General features: G+C 41.2%; 1 protein-coding gene across 7 annotated transcripts in view; it reads left to right on the plus strand.

The window, feature by feature from the left end:
- The window catches only part of NTNG1 (netrin G1), a 344,202-nt gene extending 326,070 nt beyond the window's left edge, over window positions 1-18,132 (plus strand). For all 7 annotated transcript variants that reach the window (XM_082688264.1, XM_082688266.1, XM_082688268.1 and 4 more), the window contains one exon: window positions 16,320-18,132. In XM_082688264.1, the coding sequence (XP_082544390.1) occupies window positions 16,320-16,549 (230 nt within the window). In that variant the 3' untranslated portion in view covers window positions 16,550-18,132. The remainder of the gene's footprint in view (window positions 1-16,319) is intronic.
- The last annotated feature ends 430 nt before the right edge of the window (window positions 18,133-18,562 follow it).

Raw genomic sequence — 18,562 nt, forward strand, 5'->3', positions numbered from 1 at the left:
ATCCTTTACTCTTTCATGTGGTCATTCAGTCTTTTCCAGTTATTTTCACATTATTGCTCTTGGCAATATAATTAAGGATCTATTGATGTTTAGCATTATAAAATAAATCTATATCATATAGTTTATAACTTGGTCATACAAACTCGTTTCTCTTGAAATTTTGGCATAATTCTTTACTGACTGAATTTTTATCATAAACATTCATCTAATTAGTTATATAATACTAGAAAAAATAATACACAATTTCAGTTCATGGTACCTTTGTTCTTTGGTTTTTTTTACACTTGCTCCCACAAAATAGAATCAATGAATTAAAATAGCATACTAATAACCCAGAATATTAATCAAGACATTTTTAGATATTTAAGCATTAGAGAAAAAGAAAACCCAAGAGTTCTCATTGGAAACTTATCAAATTGTCAGAATACCTCTGTCATCCACTTACTACCCTTGTGAATCTTCTCTTTCTTTGCAATCTGTAAATAAACTACCTTGTTTTGTCTTGCTGAAGCCGGGCCAGCCATAGGCAAACCTTTAGATTAGAGCGTTTAAACATTGTAGGGGGATTTGACAAGCACAAAGATTTATAACCAACAGCATCATTAGCACAAAAGAATTACCTGATTGAACAGGTTGGAGACCTGTCTGAAACATCCTAATAGGCTGAAGTGATATTCAGAAGATGTGATCAGTTAAGGGCACCTGGTAAAGAAAGCAAGCAGTGCATGGAAATGAGTGACTTGGACACAGATGAAAGGTCTAATACAGCAGTGACAGGTAGCAGGAACCCAGGGAAATGGTGGGAGGGGTGAATGGAAGCAAAGAATTTTAGATTAACCAAGAGACCTACATGGATCAACTGGTACAAAACAATTAGCACCCTGGGAGATAAAACCAGCTGAAGTGATCCATATAGGATCATGCAGCGTGCCAAGCAGCACATCCAGTGACAAGAGACGTGTTTGTTTGAGTCAGAGTCTTAACTTTGGCCTCAGGAGAAGTCAGAAAGTTGAATTTGTAGAGTGCAAAAGCCTGTTCACCCTGCTGCACTTTCTTTATAGGGAATACATGAGATTTACTCATCCTTTTGGTCCTTGGAATAAAATAGCCATGATAGAAACCACATCTAAGATATAGTTTAAGATTCTGAAGGCTTTCAACTTTAAGTGTGATCCATGCTCAGAAACAAGCAGAGCTGAAGACCTTCCACCCTGCCCTGAGGAGGACCCGCACCTCTGGAGAGCGTTATGTTTGTAGTTCTCTCCAAATCAACCCAGCCCCGCATCTCCCTTCCTTCCTTGTCCTCCTTGCCCCTCTCTCCTTGCTGCGCTCCTTTTTTCCAAAGAATTAAAAGAAACAGAGACAAAAGGTATTAAAGACAACTAAGGTAAGGGACATTGCTAAAACTACTATTTAGGTTAGTCAGTAATGAAACTCAGATTATTTTCAGTCATAGTCTCAGGAATGATTTAACTTTCACATGATCTTAAGAACGCAGAAAATCACTTGGGAAAAAAACACCATAAAGAATCTCCTGTTATGTGCCAGGCAATAGAATAGACACTTCCAATACAAAGTTAAAAGAGATGTCAGAGGATACAAAGATAAGATATCCACTACCCTCAAGTGATTACTATTTATAGACTGCCCACTGCAAAGCACCAGGCTGCTTAGTGTGAACAATGAAAAGAGGTGCAGAACAATACCCATCCCTCAAATTGCATATGCTTCCGTGGAGGAGACAAGACATGCGTGTGGAGAAAGAGTATTGCAGGTTTTGAAGAGTCAAATAAACCTTGACATTCACTGAAGGGCTTTCTATGTGTCAGGTGCTGTTGTGGTTGCCTTGTATGTATTAACCCATTTAATCTACCTAAAAGTCTTATGCAGTGGATACCAGGTATTAAATTATCTGCATTTTATGAATGAAACAAAGATTAGTTGAGTGATTTCATGAGATTACCCAGCAAGTATGAGTGGAGCCCAGGTTTAAATCCAGGCTATTCAAATTGTGTCTACATTTATACTTACGTCTAGCTCTAGATTTGTCTTCCAAGGCAGGACCGGTGTGGGGGGGGGGGGTCTGAAGGCTGGAACAGTCTGAGAAACCTTCATGGTGGAAGTTGTCCTTGAGCTGGATTTTTATGGATAAATGGGGAATTTAGGGAAGGACACACCAGGAACAGAGGTATATGTAGCCGCCAAGGGGCAGGAAGGCAGAATGGACCAATGGTGCATAGGGTTAAAGGGGCCCAAGTTCTAGTTCTGTCTCTACTGCTGGGTTGCTGGTAGGGCTGGGGTAAAATCCACACATCTCCCATAAAATGGAAATAATAATAATAATATTATAATACCTATCCTGCCAGGTTAGTGGAAATATTTGGCAAGATGACATGCAAAGGTATCTTAATTATGATTTATTTGTGTGTATGTGGGTGTGTGTGTGCATTTAAGACCAAAAGTAGATTAGCCAAGACTGGAAAGTTTATTTTGGGGAGTAAAAGCAGACAATGAGTTCTCAGCACATCGTGAGGGATTCTGACTACAAAATTATCCAATGAGTAAGAGGTATTGTGTAAGCTCTGTGAGAAACTCAATCCGGCCGTAGCACTCCTGCGCATTTGATTTGGGGAGAGAGAATAAATACAGTGGGAAGGTATTTTAGAAGTAGAAAGGAAGCAATGGGTATGAAATATGTGATTTTTTTTTCCTATAAAGTGCATGTATTCACCCACTCAAGAATCCTCAGATATTCATTGACCACAGTCTGGTACCAGGCACTGTTCTAGGCATTACACTATAGCAAGGAAAAAAACAGTCAAAATCCTAACCTGCATGGAATGTAGATTTAGAATAACTCCTTATTAATATAAAAATATGTATGTTCATAAATAAGAATAGGAAATGTCAAAGAAAGTGAAATGTGTTAGAACAAGATATATTCAAAGCCTGTTGTGTGATTCCTCTTTAACCAGCCCACCCAAACCTTGTTCATCCCTGCTTAATCTCACCTTGGGTATGCCTTAATCTGCTTCAAAGGGGAGGGCGAACATCTTTTCACTGTGTTTTAAATAATGTTCACAGACTCCCAGTTGTATCCAAAGCAATTCCTGCTTGTTTTTTCTTTCTGCTGCTGGATCTGAAAGCCCAGGAAGGCACAGCTTCCACACGTTGCTTGCTAACCTCTTGATTTGGGGCTAACTAACTCACCTCTCTCCCAAGACACAACAGCTGTGCTTTTGTTAGGAGAAACCTGAAAATGCCTTTCTCTAGACCTGCAGTGACTCTATTTTCTGGTCATCCTCTCTGGATTTGTTCTCATTCCTACACCATTTTCTTAACCAATTAAGAAAAGTTCTTTTGGATGTCAAGAAAGAACTGAGTACCTTTCCCTCTGCCTCGCATTTGAAGTTTAGTTTTAGTAAAAGCTATATCGCATAGAATTATTGAAGTCACTCATGAGCTCGTCTGGAATCCCTGTCTTACCTAAATGTTTTCCTCAGTAAGCGCTTTTGTCTGTTTTTCTCTTCATTAAAGAAAAATGAATAAATAGATCTTCTTTCTGACAGGTAAGCAGCTGTTTTTTTCTATGTAAGGAACTGTAGGTATGAAAGATGATTTTTTCCCAAATCAACCAGTATTTATTAAGCTCCAAAGAAGCTTGAAATTATTAACAATGAAAGTGAACTAGAAGACACAAGAGCATACCCCATGTGACGTTACATTCTCTGAGGAGTTGTAAATCCATGAACCTAAACACATAAACACCATTTCCATGGCTCTCCCAGTCTGGGTTTTTATTGCAGGACTTTGAGCAGTGCCCATACCCACAAAACTCTTAATAATAATCATTGAAATGAATGCTCTCTCATCCTTACAACATCTCTGAGATGCCTCTGTTACAGATGAAAAAAGAGAGACTCAGAAATTCAGCCATGAGTGGTGATGTCAGTATTCGAACCCAGACTTATAGATAACACCAGGGTAGGCAATGAAATACTAAAGCTTGCCATTCAAATTCTGGATGTCTCAGGAATGTATCAGTGGGAAAGGACAATGTGAGTTGCAATGGGTCACCATGGACTTTTTCGAAAAGGTATGCTTGTGACTCGTCTGTAATTGTAACCCCTTGTCCCTCCTGAACCCCGCTGATGTATTTGAGAACACTTAAATGTTTGGTACCTGGTGCAGTGGTGAATACATTTTTGAAAATTAGCAGTCATTTTTACTTGGAGCTTGGCATCCCTAAATGACTCGTGCTATCATTTTGCACCTTCTCTTGATTCCATAATGTTGTTTTCCTCACCTTGAATTTATTGACACCAGTTCATTTTGCCTTGACACTGGCATTAACAGGGAAATGGCTTTATTTCATCCGATTATAAAATCACCTCCCAAGACTTGGTTTGACATTGTCAGGAGGTGGTTATGGTGACAGCAAGGCCACAACAGACAAGAGTGAATTACAGTGATTCCCAGGAAAAGAAAAAATCATTAAGAAAAGTTACTGCTGTGTGATTTCAGTAAGTATTTGTCATACTTACATATCCCTGCTGTTTAAAAATCCTAAGAGGGCTTAGACCATATTTAGAACACTCCTGCCAAGTATATATAGGAAAAATTAAGTCTCTAAGGAGACATTTAGCTATAGCTTGACAAACAGGAACCTCAAATTATATTTTAGCTTTACACAGTGCTCAAAGGCATTGAAATTCTGTCTCAAAAAAAATGCATGTGAATTAATGACACAATTATCTCCTTTCAGTCACAGATACTAGGATTCTTAATGCCAAGTATCAAAGGCCTGTAGTATTGCCCTACCTCCTCCTCAGAAGGTGGACTGTTTCACAGATTTGCTTTCAGCTATATGGATCACCTTTCACAATTCTCACGTCATTTCAAAGAGCTCCGAATCTTTTTACCTGCATTCTTTTCTGTGCCTCTGACAGTCTCTTGCCTCCATCTCAGTTCCATCCTTTAGCCCGTGTTCCAAATTTAACGAGTTACCTTCCAATTAAAAAAAAAAAAAAAAAAGTCATTCACTTTCTTTAGGGCCATGTCTTTTCCACCTTCATTGGGCTGGCATGCCAAGATTATAATAGTAAGAGCTAATACGTTTTGCCTAATGAAAAATGAAGGGGGTGCTTCTCCACACTTGGCTCTGCCACTCTGCCTTCTTCCTCTCCCTCCTATCCTTCCCCCGGCCTTCTCTGTATCACCGAAGGAAGTCAAACAAGTCACCATTCCCTTTCTGCTGGTGTTCTCCATCAGGAAAGCAGGTATGGAAAGGCCTGACAAATCACGGGATATGAGCTGAATTAGAGTGTCAACACTACCCAGAACTTTTTCCAGGTGTCTCGTTAGCTTCCTCTCCCATTCCCTCCCAAATATTTCACTCCTGCCCTCAAGATCTCACCTTCCGTCCCCTTCCTCATGCTCAGGAACTAGCCTTACCTACTACTGCCCAGAAACTAAAGGAGGCCATCAAGGGAAAGTTCCCTCCACTTCCTACTCTCCAGCCTATACGCTCTGTATTCCTGTGTATTGATACCTATCTACCGATCTACTTGTGTATCTACAAATTTTAGATATATGCCCACGATTCAGAAAAAGGCAGAGAACAAAAGACATATTTTATTTGTGTGTTCAGTAAGTAATTTATTGGGTATCCCTTTGGTGCCAGGAACAGTGCTCCATGCTTACATATAACCACAATGAGCATGTTAGACACAGTGCAGACACATACAAGGGGAACCCATAGGAATCTCCTGCAGACTCAAGTTGCATGAAGTATGTTTTCTTTCAGTGCAGTTAATCTGGACTTGGAGCCTCTATACTGGAATGGTTGTAGAAAATTCCAGCACAGTCATCACTGTGACCTGCCAATGTAAAATGTCCGTTCATCTCACATCATCTGTACCAGTTAACAATAAGCAGACCTTCAGGCTACAGATCCCTTTAGCTCCAGAGGCTCTGCTGTTTCCATCCACACCTGACACTGTATACTCTTGACAAGCCAAGGAATCCCAGTGTTTGGGGCCTTCTTAGGAATTACAGGATTGTGTAGGAACTCTTCTGTCTTTCCTGAGATAATGTGTGTGTGTGTGTTTCAATTTTTATTTAAATCCCAGTTAGGGAATATTCTCAGATAATTTTTGCAAATTTAAGGTAACTGGTAGTTTGATTAGAAATATGTATGAATGACACAAATACTGAACTATGGCAAAATTTGGCCACATGGATCATTTCTTATGTGAATCACTTTTATCCTATCAGTAAAATATGCTTTTTATTTTCTCAAGTAACAACAGTTCCTTTTATTAACATATTTAATATCTTCAAAGGACCACATATTTATTCTTCCCAACTTATAAAAAGTGAAGAGTCAAAGACGAAAATTAAAGTTACTAAATGCACCTGCACTCCCACCAGCCAGAGCTAAACATTGGTCGTGTTTTGGTACAGTTTGCTCTAGTCCTTCTTCTAAGGTATTACATGAGCTGTGTGTAGAGGTCTAAGTCTGTACTTAGGGGGATCATGCTGGATAAATATTTGGGCTGCTACTCATCCTGACATAATGTCCTGTACTTTGAAACAGTGGTTTATACCCTGATGTGTGTTGCATCGTGTGTGACTAAGCCTCCCAACAAGCGCCATCTTTCACCTCGGGCAAAAAGAGTAGAGGCCGCACCTTTTTATTAAACTAGACGAGTGCATTTTCTGATACCAGATGAGAAACTGTGATTTCTCAGCACTGTTTTTATGAGCACCTTGCCTGTGTCTGTGTCTGAAGGTGTTGACCTAAATAGGATTTCAATACATCATTAATGATCGCTTTGGGAAAAGATGCCCAGCCCTTTGCTTTGTGGGCTTCTTAGTGAATTCATTTTTTCTCAACATTAGCAAAGGCTTTTTTTTTTCTTTCTTTCTTTCTTTTTTTTTTTTTTTTTTTTTTTTTTTTTTTTTGCAAGTTGCAAAGCCTGACAACTTTGGGGGGTTTTGGCCAGTGCCTCTTGCTCCTTCATTGGAGTCACCTGTTATTTCTTCCATGCTAGCTGGGTTCCTGCCTACTGCAAACACAGGCTCCTTCAAAATGAATGTGGCTTTTTTTTTTTTTAAGATTTTATTTATTTGACAGACAGATATCACAAGTAGGCAGAGAGGCAGGCACAGAGAGAGGGGGAGGCAGTCTCCCTGCCTAGCAGAGACCCCGATGCGGGGCTCGATCCCAGGACCCTGGGATCATGACTTGAGCCGAAGGCAGAGGCTTTAACCCACTGAGCCACACAGGTGCCCCAGCATTTTTTTTTTTTTTTATGATGTTTTGAGCAGTGTTTCCTTTGACTGGATCAGAGCAAGCATCACTCCCATAATCAGTGTTTTGAGATTAGATGACTGTGAATAGAATGGCTTCTCTGTAGTATCAGAATGTGCTGTACTTGATTACCCACCCACGTCTGACCACCCGGCTGACAGCTCCACATTGCTACTTACAGCCATTTCAGCTCTGCTCCTTGTCCTCGTAACACTGGTTAGGACCCAGTAAGCTGGATGCTGTCACACTGGAATCCTGCCCCTAGCACCACTGTCCCCAGATGCATCTAGACACAGACAGCAGTGGAAGTTGAGAGCAGGAGGGCAAGGATGTTTCCAACTGATGTCCTCCAAGTTGCAGTCTAGATACTGTTCACTTCTGAACTTATGCCCTGCCTCCGCAAAGCAGAAGCTAAAGCTGGGCTTCATGCAACCCTGAAAACAGATCTGTACTGTGATTGGTACAGGACAGTGCATGTTGAGTGAGAGCACATAAGTCACCTTTGAGAAGACAGGCACTGCTCCTCTAAGCCGACCTCACACAACCTTGTGGAGGACACAACAGCTGAATACAAATATTCAAGAACTGCATGTTTGACCCCACACCATCTCAAGATTCATACCCACAGAGGACATATACAGATGCTGTCTTTGAGGGAGGACATTTGCTTCTGTTTTCACTTGAGTACCTTGACTTGGATAGGCGATGATGAATTCTTTATCTGGCAGGGTAGGAGCAAGCACCTCACTCTTACTCCCTGGGCTTCTAGCACTGGGGGTAGGGGGTGGATTGGGAAGATGTTGAACGTTAACAAAGTATCCTTAGGTTGTGTTTTATATTTTTAAAAATACCTTCACATGATTCACCTTGAGGCTTTCAACAACTGGGAGGTGGGTGAACAGGACAAGTGTTACTCTTCTTGCTTCAGAAGCAAGGATAGAGAAGCACAAAGAGGTAAAAAAATTTCCCCAAGTTCACACAACCCATTTACTAAAGAAACCTGGCTTGAATCACAAGTTCTCTTCACCTCATTCCCTTGACACCACCTCATGCTTCTAGTGCAAGTCAAGAGAAAAACTATGCCTGCTCCATGGGGCACTAGATAAGACCAATGGGCAAAACCAATCAATTCAAAACAGCCACGCAAGTAATCACCAGGACTCATAATATTGCAGAAGTCCAACTATCATCACATATTTGATGAAAAAGAGGAGAAATTCCTCACTCTTTGCCTCTTAAGACAATAGGCTCCCCATGAAAAATACCCACGCAAATCATAACGTTCAAGAGAATTTTAAAAATACGTACTTCCAACTCATTCCCTAACTTTCTAGCTGTCATTAGAACTTAAGCTTTACAGAAGTGACTGCATTGTCTGCCTGGCTCCCACCATGTGCCCATCATCTAGAACAGTGCCTGGTTGGGTGTTGGATGGAAGTTTGGGTAGATGTCACTGAGTGGCTTCATGATATGTCCAAGACCTCACAGCAAACGGATGGCTAATCAGAACTAGAACCCAGGTTTCATGAATCTTCATCAGTATTTTCTCTGCTGTACCCCATCACCAGTCATAGCCAGACCTAAGTGGGAAAAGATGGGGTGAAGCGTAGTTAGTGTGCCCAGAATTCACAAAAGGCCATTAGATACCAGCCAACAGAGATTCTTCCATACCCCAGGAGCTAACCTGTAGTTCCAATTTTATATCCCACAGCTCACAACATCATATCACAGCCGCCAAGGCTGAATAAGTGGGTCGTAATCATAGCTCTTTATCTTCCTGCCACAAAATTCTCAAATGCCTAAATCAGAACTGAATGTTGCACACATGCCTTTGTTATTAGCCTGTTTGGTAGAGGTTATTCACTCTTTGACGTTTCTTTGAAAAGGACGGGAACAATTTGGAACATCTTTCCCTCTGCAATCCTGGGCTCGTTTCAGGTAGGGAAGGTAGAGGTCACTTTATTAATACAACCATCAAGGAAGGCTGTCATGGCAATGCATTGCATCGACCCCTTGAAGTGCCTGAGACAAAACCAAAAAGAGAAACTTTCAAGTCTATAAATACAGACCCAGCATTGCTCAAGCATAGCAGCTCACTGACAAGGTGAACCCAAATGTATAGCTTTGAACAAGACCCAAACACAGAAAAGAAAACTTCCCTTTTGTAATGCAGTGGATCGTCATGACCATAACGGGAATAAGTGACCCTTGAGGTCACCAAAGCAAAGAAGAATAGAACAAGCAGCAACACTAAGTTCTGGCTGGTGCCCATTTTGAGCATAGTGATCCCTCTGTGTCTGCTTTTCCATACCTTCCAGAAAGAACTAATGGAAGGAAAAGGAATCAAGATCTCATCATGGACATTTTGATGAGAGATTACAGTTTGGGAAGAGGAAATGTGTATTGACAGTCAAGGAACCCACAAAAACAAGTTAAAGAATTGAATACTTTAGCTACATCCCTGTGGCTCTTATTGAAGCCAAAGGAAAAATAAGAAGGGAAACAGGGAGGAAGAAATGCTGCTCATTCCTATTTTTTCACTTTGAAAATTCTGAGGTTTTTTTTTTTTTTTTAAAGAAGCTCATAGCAACTGTGGAAGCTTATTTATCTACTATTATATATCTTGCTTACTGAAGCTGTGATCGGAACTGTTATAAGACCTTGCCAACTATAGCCTCTCCACAAGGATTCCACAGTTCATCTTTTAGCCACATAACTCTTTGGGTCTAACATTAATACTCTAACCCTATCTCTCAGTGGCCGCAGATCATTCTGGTTGCTCCATTTGAAAGCAATCTTAATACTGAAATCACAGGGGGTATAGGTTATATGGTGTGATATTGGACACACCATAAATGAATTATTTTTTATCAATGATAAAAGTATCCTTTAGAATACAGTCAAGCCAGTACCAAAGTAGGATTAGCTTTTCTGATATCTAAGGATATTTTATCATAATAAACACAATGTGTCTAGCAAATAACAATTTGCCACCAATACTGAATCAAGTGTTGTATAAGGGGTTTAAAGGCAAACCTTCCCTGTTTACAGAGATCACACACCCTTAGATTGTCAATAGCAATGAAGAAAGAGTCAGGACCTGTTTAATGTAAATACATCCTCAAGTAAGGTCAGGATTTTCAGTTGAGACAAATCCACACAGAAGGGCATCAAGTAAAGGAAGTGATAACTGCAAGGTGTGTGTTGGGTAGCAATTTCTGGTTGGATTTTTAATCTGCAGTGACATGCCTTATATTCTCAATCTAGAGCTTTGATATTTTTTATTACATTTTATGGATGAGCTGATTTGTACTTGGAGCTTTGCCAAAATGTGGTAGGAGAAGTCTGGAAGATACGAGATTTAATGCCAACAACATATACCCTGCCTATTCACAGTGTGGTATGAAGGCAGAAGAGCAGGTCAGTACAAGTGAGAATCCACTAGGGATTACAGAGTTTATTTTGATTGTCTTGAGGACCATAGGATGTGTGCTGCATGCCACCATCTACTGTTTCTCCTGAACGTTCTTTTCTATGTAAAGAGCAGGAATCTTGTAAATCAGGACCTCTGATTCTAGCTCCAGTTCTTCCGTAAATTGATTTCAGTTTCCTCATCTAGAACTTGTCTAGTTTCTGGAGTTTCCCCACACTCTAATTTTACTATTTCTAACATAGCAAGGTGGAACAAATTATATGACGAAGGTGATTTTCTTTCCTCTCTCATTCTTTCATTGTGAACAGGGCTAAAGGGTCTGTCTTAAATCCCAAGGTTCTGTATTTACTCCCTTCCAAGGGTAATCCATTCTTATAGTTCAACTTCAGGTATTTATAGTCGCCTCTAATTCCTATGGCTCTGTACCTTAAAACTCACTATTATTCTGTGATCTAGAATCAGCAAGACAACTTCCTTCCCCTTTGCCCAGTATATATAAGGACAACCGCTCCTCTCCTATGGCTGACACCCTGATCCAGAACTTCATCATTTTACCATCAACCTAAATTGAAGAGGGATTCTTTGTTGGGGGTAACCTGGAGTGGAGGTTGGGGGGGTGCTGCCCTGTGCATTGTGGGATATTTAGCAGCATCTCTGGCTTCTGTCCACTAGAGGCCAGTAGCCCTCCCTTGAGATGTGACAACCAAAAGTCTGCAGACATTGTCAAATGAACCCTGGGAGACAAAATCATCCACTGTTAAAAAACACCAATTTAGACTGACAACCAAAGACCTCTGTTAAATGTTAATTCCTTAAATTTCTCCAATCCTTTTTTTAATTATTCCAAAATCCCTTCTGTCAGATTCAATCAAGAGCATGTAATGCTTATTTTGCAATATCCTCCACCCAACTCAAAGTGCCCTTCCTCTCACACTCTTCCAGTCTATTTGTTTATCCCCAGATAGAGTCACACACAGCAGGAAGACTTCTAGGATTAATTGTATGCCCTCAAATGATCGCTGTATTTTGTTGACGTCTTTTCTTCTCAGGACCCTTCATGATCTTTCATTCTCTTCCTGTGGCCTAAATGCTGATATTATTCAGTGTTCTATCTAGAGCATTCATTTGTCCTCACTCTATATTCTACCAAGATTAGGTCTTCTATTCCCTTCACTTCACTCTTTGTAACAATGACCACCATCACTCCTGCTCCAAACCTGTATCTCCAGGATGACCTACCTCCTGAATGGTTAATTAGTTTTTCCAACTAAGAATAATACCCCTGAGAAAGAGCCTTCAGACCCCTCAAAGTCAGTACATCCAAAAAAGTGCATTTTCTTCCCTGCCCAAAGCCCTCCTCTGATCTACTTTTCTTAATAAATTTTATTATGATGCATCTGAATACTGAAAACAGGAACCTCAGAATCTCTCTTACCCATTTCAAATCATCTGCATCCAAATCTATCCCCTCTCCCTCCCCATTGCTATTATCAGACCAAGCCCATTCTACTAAAGCATCTGGGCCCCTCTTCTCCAGTCTAACCTTTCTCTGGCCAAGCCTCACCTGTTTCTCTTCCATTTAAAATACCACCTTGCTCATAGGTTTTTGACAGCTTCCCTCTGCCTATTATTAAAACTATGTTGCATATTATGTAGAATGTACCCAATCAGGCCACAGTCTACCTTTCTAGTCTCCATTTGCCCTGGGCATATCCCACATTCCAGCCACACCAGTCCATTTGCTATTCGCTAATGTGTTCCATGAGTCTCTCATTCAGGCTCCTGTCAGAAAACTGAAATGGCACTAGGCATTTCAATAGAGAGGATTCATTAAAGGAAACAGTTAAACAGGTGTTTTGGAATTTAGAAATGAGAATAGGACACTGAAGTCCCTCAGAGATAGTAGTAACTGTGTATAAGCAGGAAATAGTACCACTCCTGGGAAGAGGGATCACAGGAAAGAGGATGGATTATTAGCAACTAAAAGGACAGAGGGGAGACCCCACAGACATGGGGGGATGTAATGCCGGGCTGCTGACTTGTACCTCTGAAACCTGGGCAGGGGCCCTTAGAGCTAAGCTCAAACCTGTAGAGAAGGAGCGCTGCTGGGTTGGTGCAGGAACCTTCTAAGGGGGAGAATAAAGCTAATTCTGAATAAAGCTATGCACTGGGATCAAATGCTGCTCCTGGGGTGAAGGGCCATCATGGGGCAACACTGAGGAAGAGCCATCAAATGGGAGAAAGGAAATCCCTTCACCTTCTCTGGTGCCTCTAGTGCTCCCAGTCGGTGGAAGCCGAAGACAAAGTGCATAAAGAAGGGTGCTTTTAGAGTTGAGAGACAATTGCTTAATAACCAGCACTCTGCACTTGCAAGTCTCCCTGTCTGTACTCATACAGTTTCCCCATCCATAACACTCCTTCTACCAATATCTGCCTAGAGTGCACTATTGTTCAAATACAATCTCCTTTCTAGAATCTTTTCTAATCTTCCCCCAAATAATTATTTACGCCAGCATCTCAGTTCCCCTGGCGTTTTGCAAATGCTTCCTTTACAGTCTTTTTTTTGTGTGTCATAGTTATTTCTGCATGTTTGTTTTGCTTTCTGCCAAACTGTGGGCTCCTTTAAGGCAGGTAGAGTTACAAACATACAATCGAGTGGGGTTGCCTGGTACACAACAGATGTTGACTGAAGTGGATGGAATTGATAAAGGCATGCTAATGAAATTATTATTAGATCATGTCCTGCCTATATTTTATCTTCCCAATCAGACTTGAACTCCATAGGAGCAGGGATCACGCTCTATCCTTTTTTTAAAATCTGTTCATGGTGTTTAGTACAAGGTTTCCTATGCTGAAGAAGAGGTCAGTGATATTTGTTAGCCAACTAGTTTATTCATTAAGCACCACAAATTTGGTACAAAAAAACATGTAGACGGAGGATAAATTAACGAATATCAGGTAAGATTTATAGTTAAGTTCAGATGTGTGCCTAGCACATGATTCCAACAGAATGCTGTACATATCTGTGATAATCTGTGTTTGTTGAATAGCACCATCAGGAGACTAAATGTAAAAAGTCTTATAAGGAATTCTAAAGTAATGAAATATATTCTAGATTTGATTTCTTCTGTTTATCTCTTACAGAAAAAAATTTACTTCCCCAATCCATGATATTATGAATCCTGGGTTACATCTGGTCCTTGCATAGTTACTCAATTTCTCACACTCACCAGCATCAACTAACAGATTATTTTAAATGTAGGGAAGGTATTGAATTTTAACTTAATCACCAGCTTCTTGGGGGGGAAAAAAAAAAAGGAAAGAAAGAAGAAAGAAACCTCTGTCCAACAGCTGATTTACATTCAGGTCCAAGAAGAAAAATAGCTTTTTTTTTTTTTTTTTAAGGAGAGCAATATTTAATTAACTATTGATTTCTTCTCAATTATTCAAGGCAAGCAATTATCGATATTGATAGAACAGATATTTCCCCACCTCTGGTGCCAAATGAAAGGAAATATCCCATTCAGCAATCTGCTGCCTGGGACAAGAAATGCTGAGAATCTCTAACTTAAAATGGAAACAGTTATTTAGATCTGTTTCTTCCATGTTACCCCAATTAAACAGATATTTCCTGAAGTGTAAGCAAAACAAAATGCTGAAAACCCATGGATGCTTCTCAAATTAACAACAACCAGTTTCAACAACCAGTTACACTCTACACATGTAAATTTTTGCATCCCTTCCACAGCTCTTGACATTTTTAACCATGGCACATAAAATACTATAATTTGTGTCTCATATTCAGGATTTCTGCCATCAATGAGAGGCAGCTTATATAATCATGAGATTATATAATGTCTGTCATATTTGTATGACATATATAATGAATGTCGAAATTTGGAGCCTAAATGATTTAGGAAGCCTGAATGGTCACTTCTGACATTTGCAGACAGCAAGTGTGGATACTTTTGGAAATTGTACCAATACATTACACAGCTGTCTTAGAGGTCACTGAGGAAGAAGGTAAAACAAGGCCCCTTTAGGGCACTTTGGTATTAACTCTGTGAGAGTCCACTACCATCTTTCCTGAGCTCATTTGCGTACAAGGCATTAGCACATTTTGAAGGTGACATGACTACTGAACATGATTAATGGACAAGCAACATTCTGTAATGAATTACTACTTGGGATGGGTTTTTTTGGTGTTTTGTTGGCTTTTTTTTTTTTTTCAGTACTTTGCACTTGATAGTAATATTGAGAGAGAGAGAGAGACTGTGTGTGTGTGTGTGTGTGTGTGTGTGTGTGTGAGTGTATGTGTTTAATTCATGTGGTCCCCCTGGGGAAATTTGACCATGACATTTTTAAAAAATGAAAAATGTTATAATTTATAAAAATCTACCTTTTCTGCTTTGCCCCTACCCCCCACCCTGCTCCAGAGTGTTTCTGTATATTAAATACTTAAGCAGCATATGTTGCTGGGAAGTGTTCTTGGCTCTTTTACTCTTTGTTGTTATTTTAATTTCCCTGGGTCCTATTTAACATTCTGCTAAATCAGTGAAACCTTGATTATCTAAAAGAATAGGAGACATGGAATTAATGAGGATAACCAGAACTTTGAAATAAGTAATTATTAAAGATGAAAATTACATGGCAGGGACCATGAATGAATTTTAGTGTCTGGAATTGTTTGCTTGATTTATTGGAACCGATTCTATTAATTGACGGACATCGTGAAATTTTGGTAATCAGGGTCTCATCACTGCATTTTTTATTATTGCGGGAAATCAAGGTAACCTTGGATTCTACTTCCCATATTTACAAGGCAATGAATATCCTAATAGGCTGTCAGGGGCAAATATGACTGCTTGTCCTCACTCTCCTCCCAAGAAACCACTTTCTCTCTTCTGATCTGGCTGCCGCCTGCCTGGAGCATGCTGTCTGCCCCTGTCCCATACCCTCTCTCCTCACTCCCCGTTCGCTCTGTCTTCCCGCATGCAGCCGCTGGAATCACCTGCAGGGACAATGCCCCCCCCCCCTTTGGAGGTTCTTGGTCATTTTAGCAATACTGCTTTGCATTTTAACTACCATTCATCTGCCTTTAAAACTCTGCATTCTTGTATCGGGCACTTGTCCTTTAAAAATGCAGGAGGTCACAACAGATCCCAGTTCTATGAAGAGAAGATAACTGCCAAACCAGGAGTATTCCATTACTTTGTACTCGATAGCCTGAAATGGGCAATACTACCCAAGATCACAGCAAAAACATCTATACGAAAAGGATAAATATGATTTAAAACACACACACACACACACACACACACACACACACACACACACACACACACAAAAGCAGCAAACTACATTTGTTTGGAAATTGGGAGTCACATGCTTAGTTTGTCGCGGGGGCGTGGGGGGCGCACAAGATCGATAGAGGTTTTTTTTGTTTTTTGTTTTTTGTTGTTTTTTTTTTTTTTAAGCTGAAAACATGCTGTACTAGATGAACTGAAATTGATTTTGCTTCTTCTCCCCGCGCCCCACCCCACCCCCAACCCCCCACCCCCCGTTCTGCAGCGAATGTCTGCGACAATGAGCTCCTGCACTGTCAGAACGGAGGGACGTGCCACAACAACGTGCGCTGCCTCTGCCCAGCCGCCTACACGGGCATCCTGTGTGAGAAGCTGCGGTGCGAGGAGGCGGGCAGCTGCGGCTCCGACTCCGGCCACGGGGCGCCCCCGCCCGGCTCCCCCGCGCTGCTGCTGCTGACCGCGCTGCTGGGCACCGCCAGCCCCCTGCTGGTCTAGGCGAGCCGCGGGCCACCAGCCCGCCCTGGGCCCGCCGCGGCAAGGGCGACAAAGGGGGGAGGCCAAAGCGACCTGCAAGCATTCGCTACCAACAACATAGGAAACACACACTCAGACACCCCCACTCCAACACCGTGTACAAACTAAGAAGGCCTGACTGAACTAAGCCATATCTATCAGCCGCGGACAGCACACCCGAGTCAAGACTGTTCATTTCTGACTCCAGAGAAGTTGGCAGCTGTTGCTACTCTCACCGCAAATCACCCGGCCAGCTGCGGAGCTTCTCGCCGACTGGGAAGGCTGCGACAGCCCCCCACCCAAACAGGAAAGACAACAAACAAATCAAGCAACCTAAAACCATTCGCTGCTCCCCGGTGGGGTGCCCCGGCACCACTGCCCCGGTGTGTGGACCAACCAAATAGAAGCGTTCTTTGCTGGCAGTGCACTGTGGGTATAAAGAAATCTGTTCCAAGCTGCCATATTGGCCTGCTTCGGTCCCTGAACCCCTTCCAACCTGTGCTTTAGTGAACGTTGCTCTGTAACCCTTGTTGGTTGAAAGATTTCTTTGTCTGATGTTAGTAATGCACACGTGTAACAGCCCCCCTCCAAAAGCTCAAGCCAGTCATACCCCGTCTATCTTAGCAGCACTGAAGTCACTCCCAGTGCGAGCACACATCCACTGTCCAAGAGTGGCTCTAGGAAAAAAGAAAGTGTATCTATCCTTTTGTATTCAAATGAAGTTATTTTTCTTGAAATACTGTAATATGTAGATTTTTTGTATTCTTGCCGATTTGTGTTACCAGACAATCTGTTAATGTATCTAATTCGAAGCAGCAAAGACTGACATTTTATTTTGTCCTCTTCCGTTCTGTTTTGTTTCATTGTGCAGAGACTTCTCTGTAAGGGCAACGAACGTGCTGGCATCAAAGAATATCAGTTTACATATATAACAAGTGTAATAAGATTCCACCAAAGGACATTCTAAGTGTTTTCTTGTTGCTTTAACACTGGAAGATTTAAAGAATAAAAATTCCTGCATAAATGATTTCAGGAATTCGTATTGCAGTTTCTTAAGATGAAAGGAGCAGCCACCAAGCAGTTCCACACTCACTTTACTGGTTTCTCTGTGGACTGAATACATTCAGCTGACGATTTAGTACCCAGGAAGATGGATTGATGTTCACTAGCTTGGACAACTTCTGCAAAATACGAGACTATTTCCACTTGGGAAAATTATAACAGCAAAAAAAAAAAAAAAAAAAAAATCTAAATGATTGCCAAGATCATGCCAAAGCCTGTTGGCAGAGTACTAAGAGACTTTGATTTTTAAGTCATGCTATTTTCACAGATTGATGTGATCATGTGACTCTAGGGATGCTGATCTCTGTATCTTCTCAAATGCAGTGTTTACATGGAGTATCATGAGAGGCAACCTGGAGAACCAGGAAGGTGGCAGGGAACTGGAGTGATTAGCTATTTGATTGAATATATTCAGACTTAGTATTTAGAGGAAATATCAACATATACAGCAGCAAGTTAGACATAACTGCTGTTCCTGAGAATAAAGTTTGTTTTAAGTACCACCCAAGGTGTACTAAATTGTTTCTGCCTTTTATCAGGCCAATGAATGTGCCAGACAGCGAGGGCAGGGGGGTGTGGGGGAACCCTTGCAAAGTCTCAAAGTGGCTCAAAGAGTGTATGTTCCGTTCCCAGCACACTGTTGTCCCACGGCTTACAAATGTGTTAGCAGCAGCAGCTCCTGGAATCAAAAACAATTATCAGCCCAAGCCAGAGTCTATCGGACAATGAAGTCCTTCATGACTTGGTAGAGCAATAATCCATGATAGTGTTAGGTTGGAAGCCTGCTCCCAGGCTGAATTCTTCACCCTGCCATGGGCCGGGGAGGGAGGGGGTGTCTTCTGATAAATAACCTGGGTGAAAACTAGATGAAGGAACATCATGTCTTATTGGTTTTGTTCCCAGAAAAGCCAATTCAAAACAGGCAATAAAAGG

The sequence above is a fragment of the Mustela nivalis genome (assembly GCF_964662115.1).
Source record: "Mustela nivalis genome assembly, chromosome: 10".
Taxonomy (NCBI): Eukaryota; Metazoa; Chordata; class Mammalia; order Carnivora; family Mustelidae; genus Mustela; species Mustela nivalis.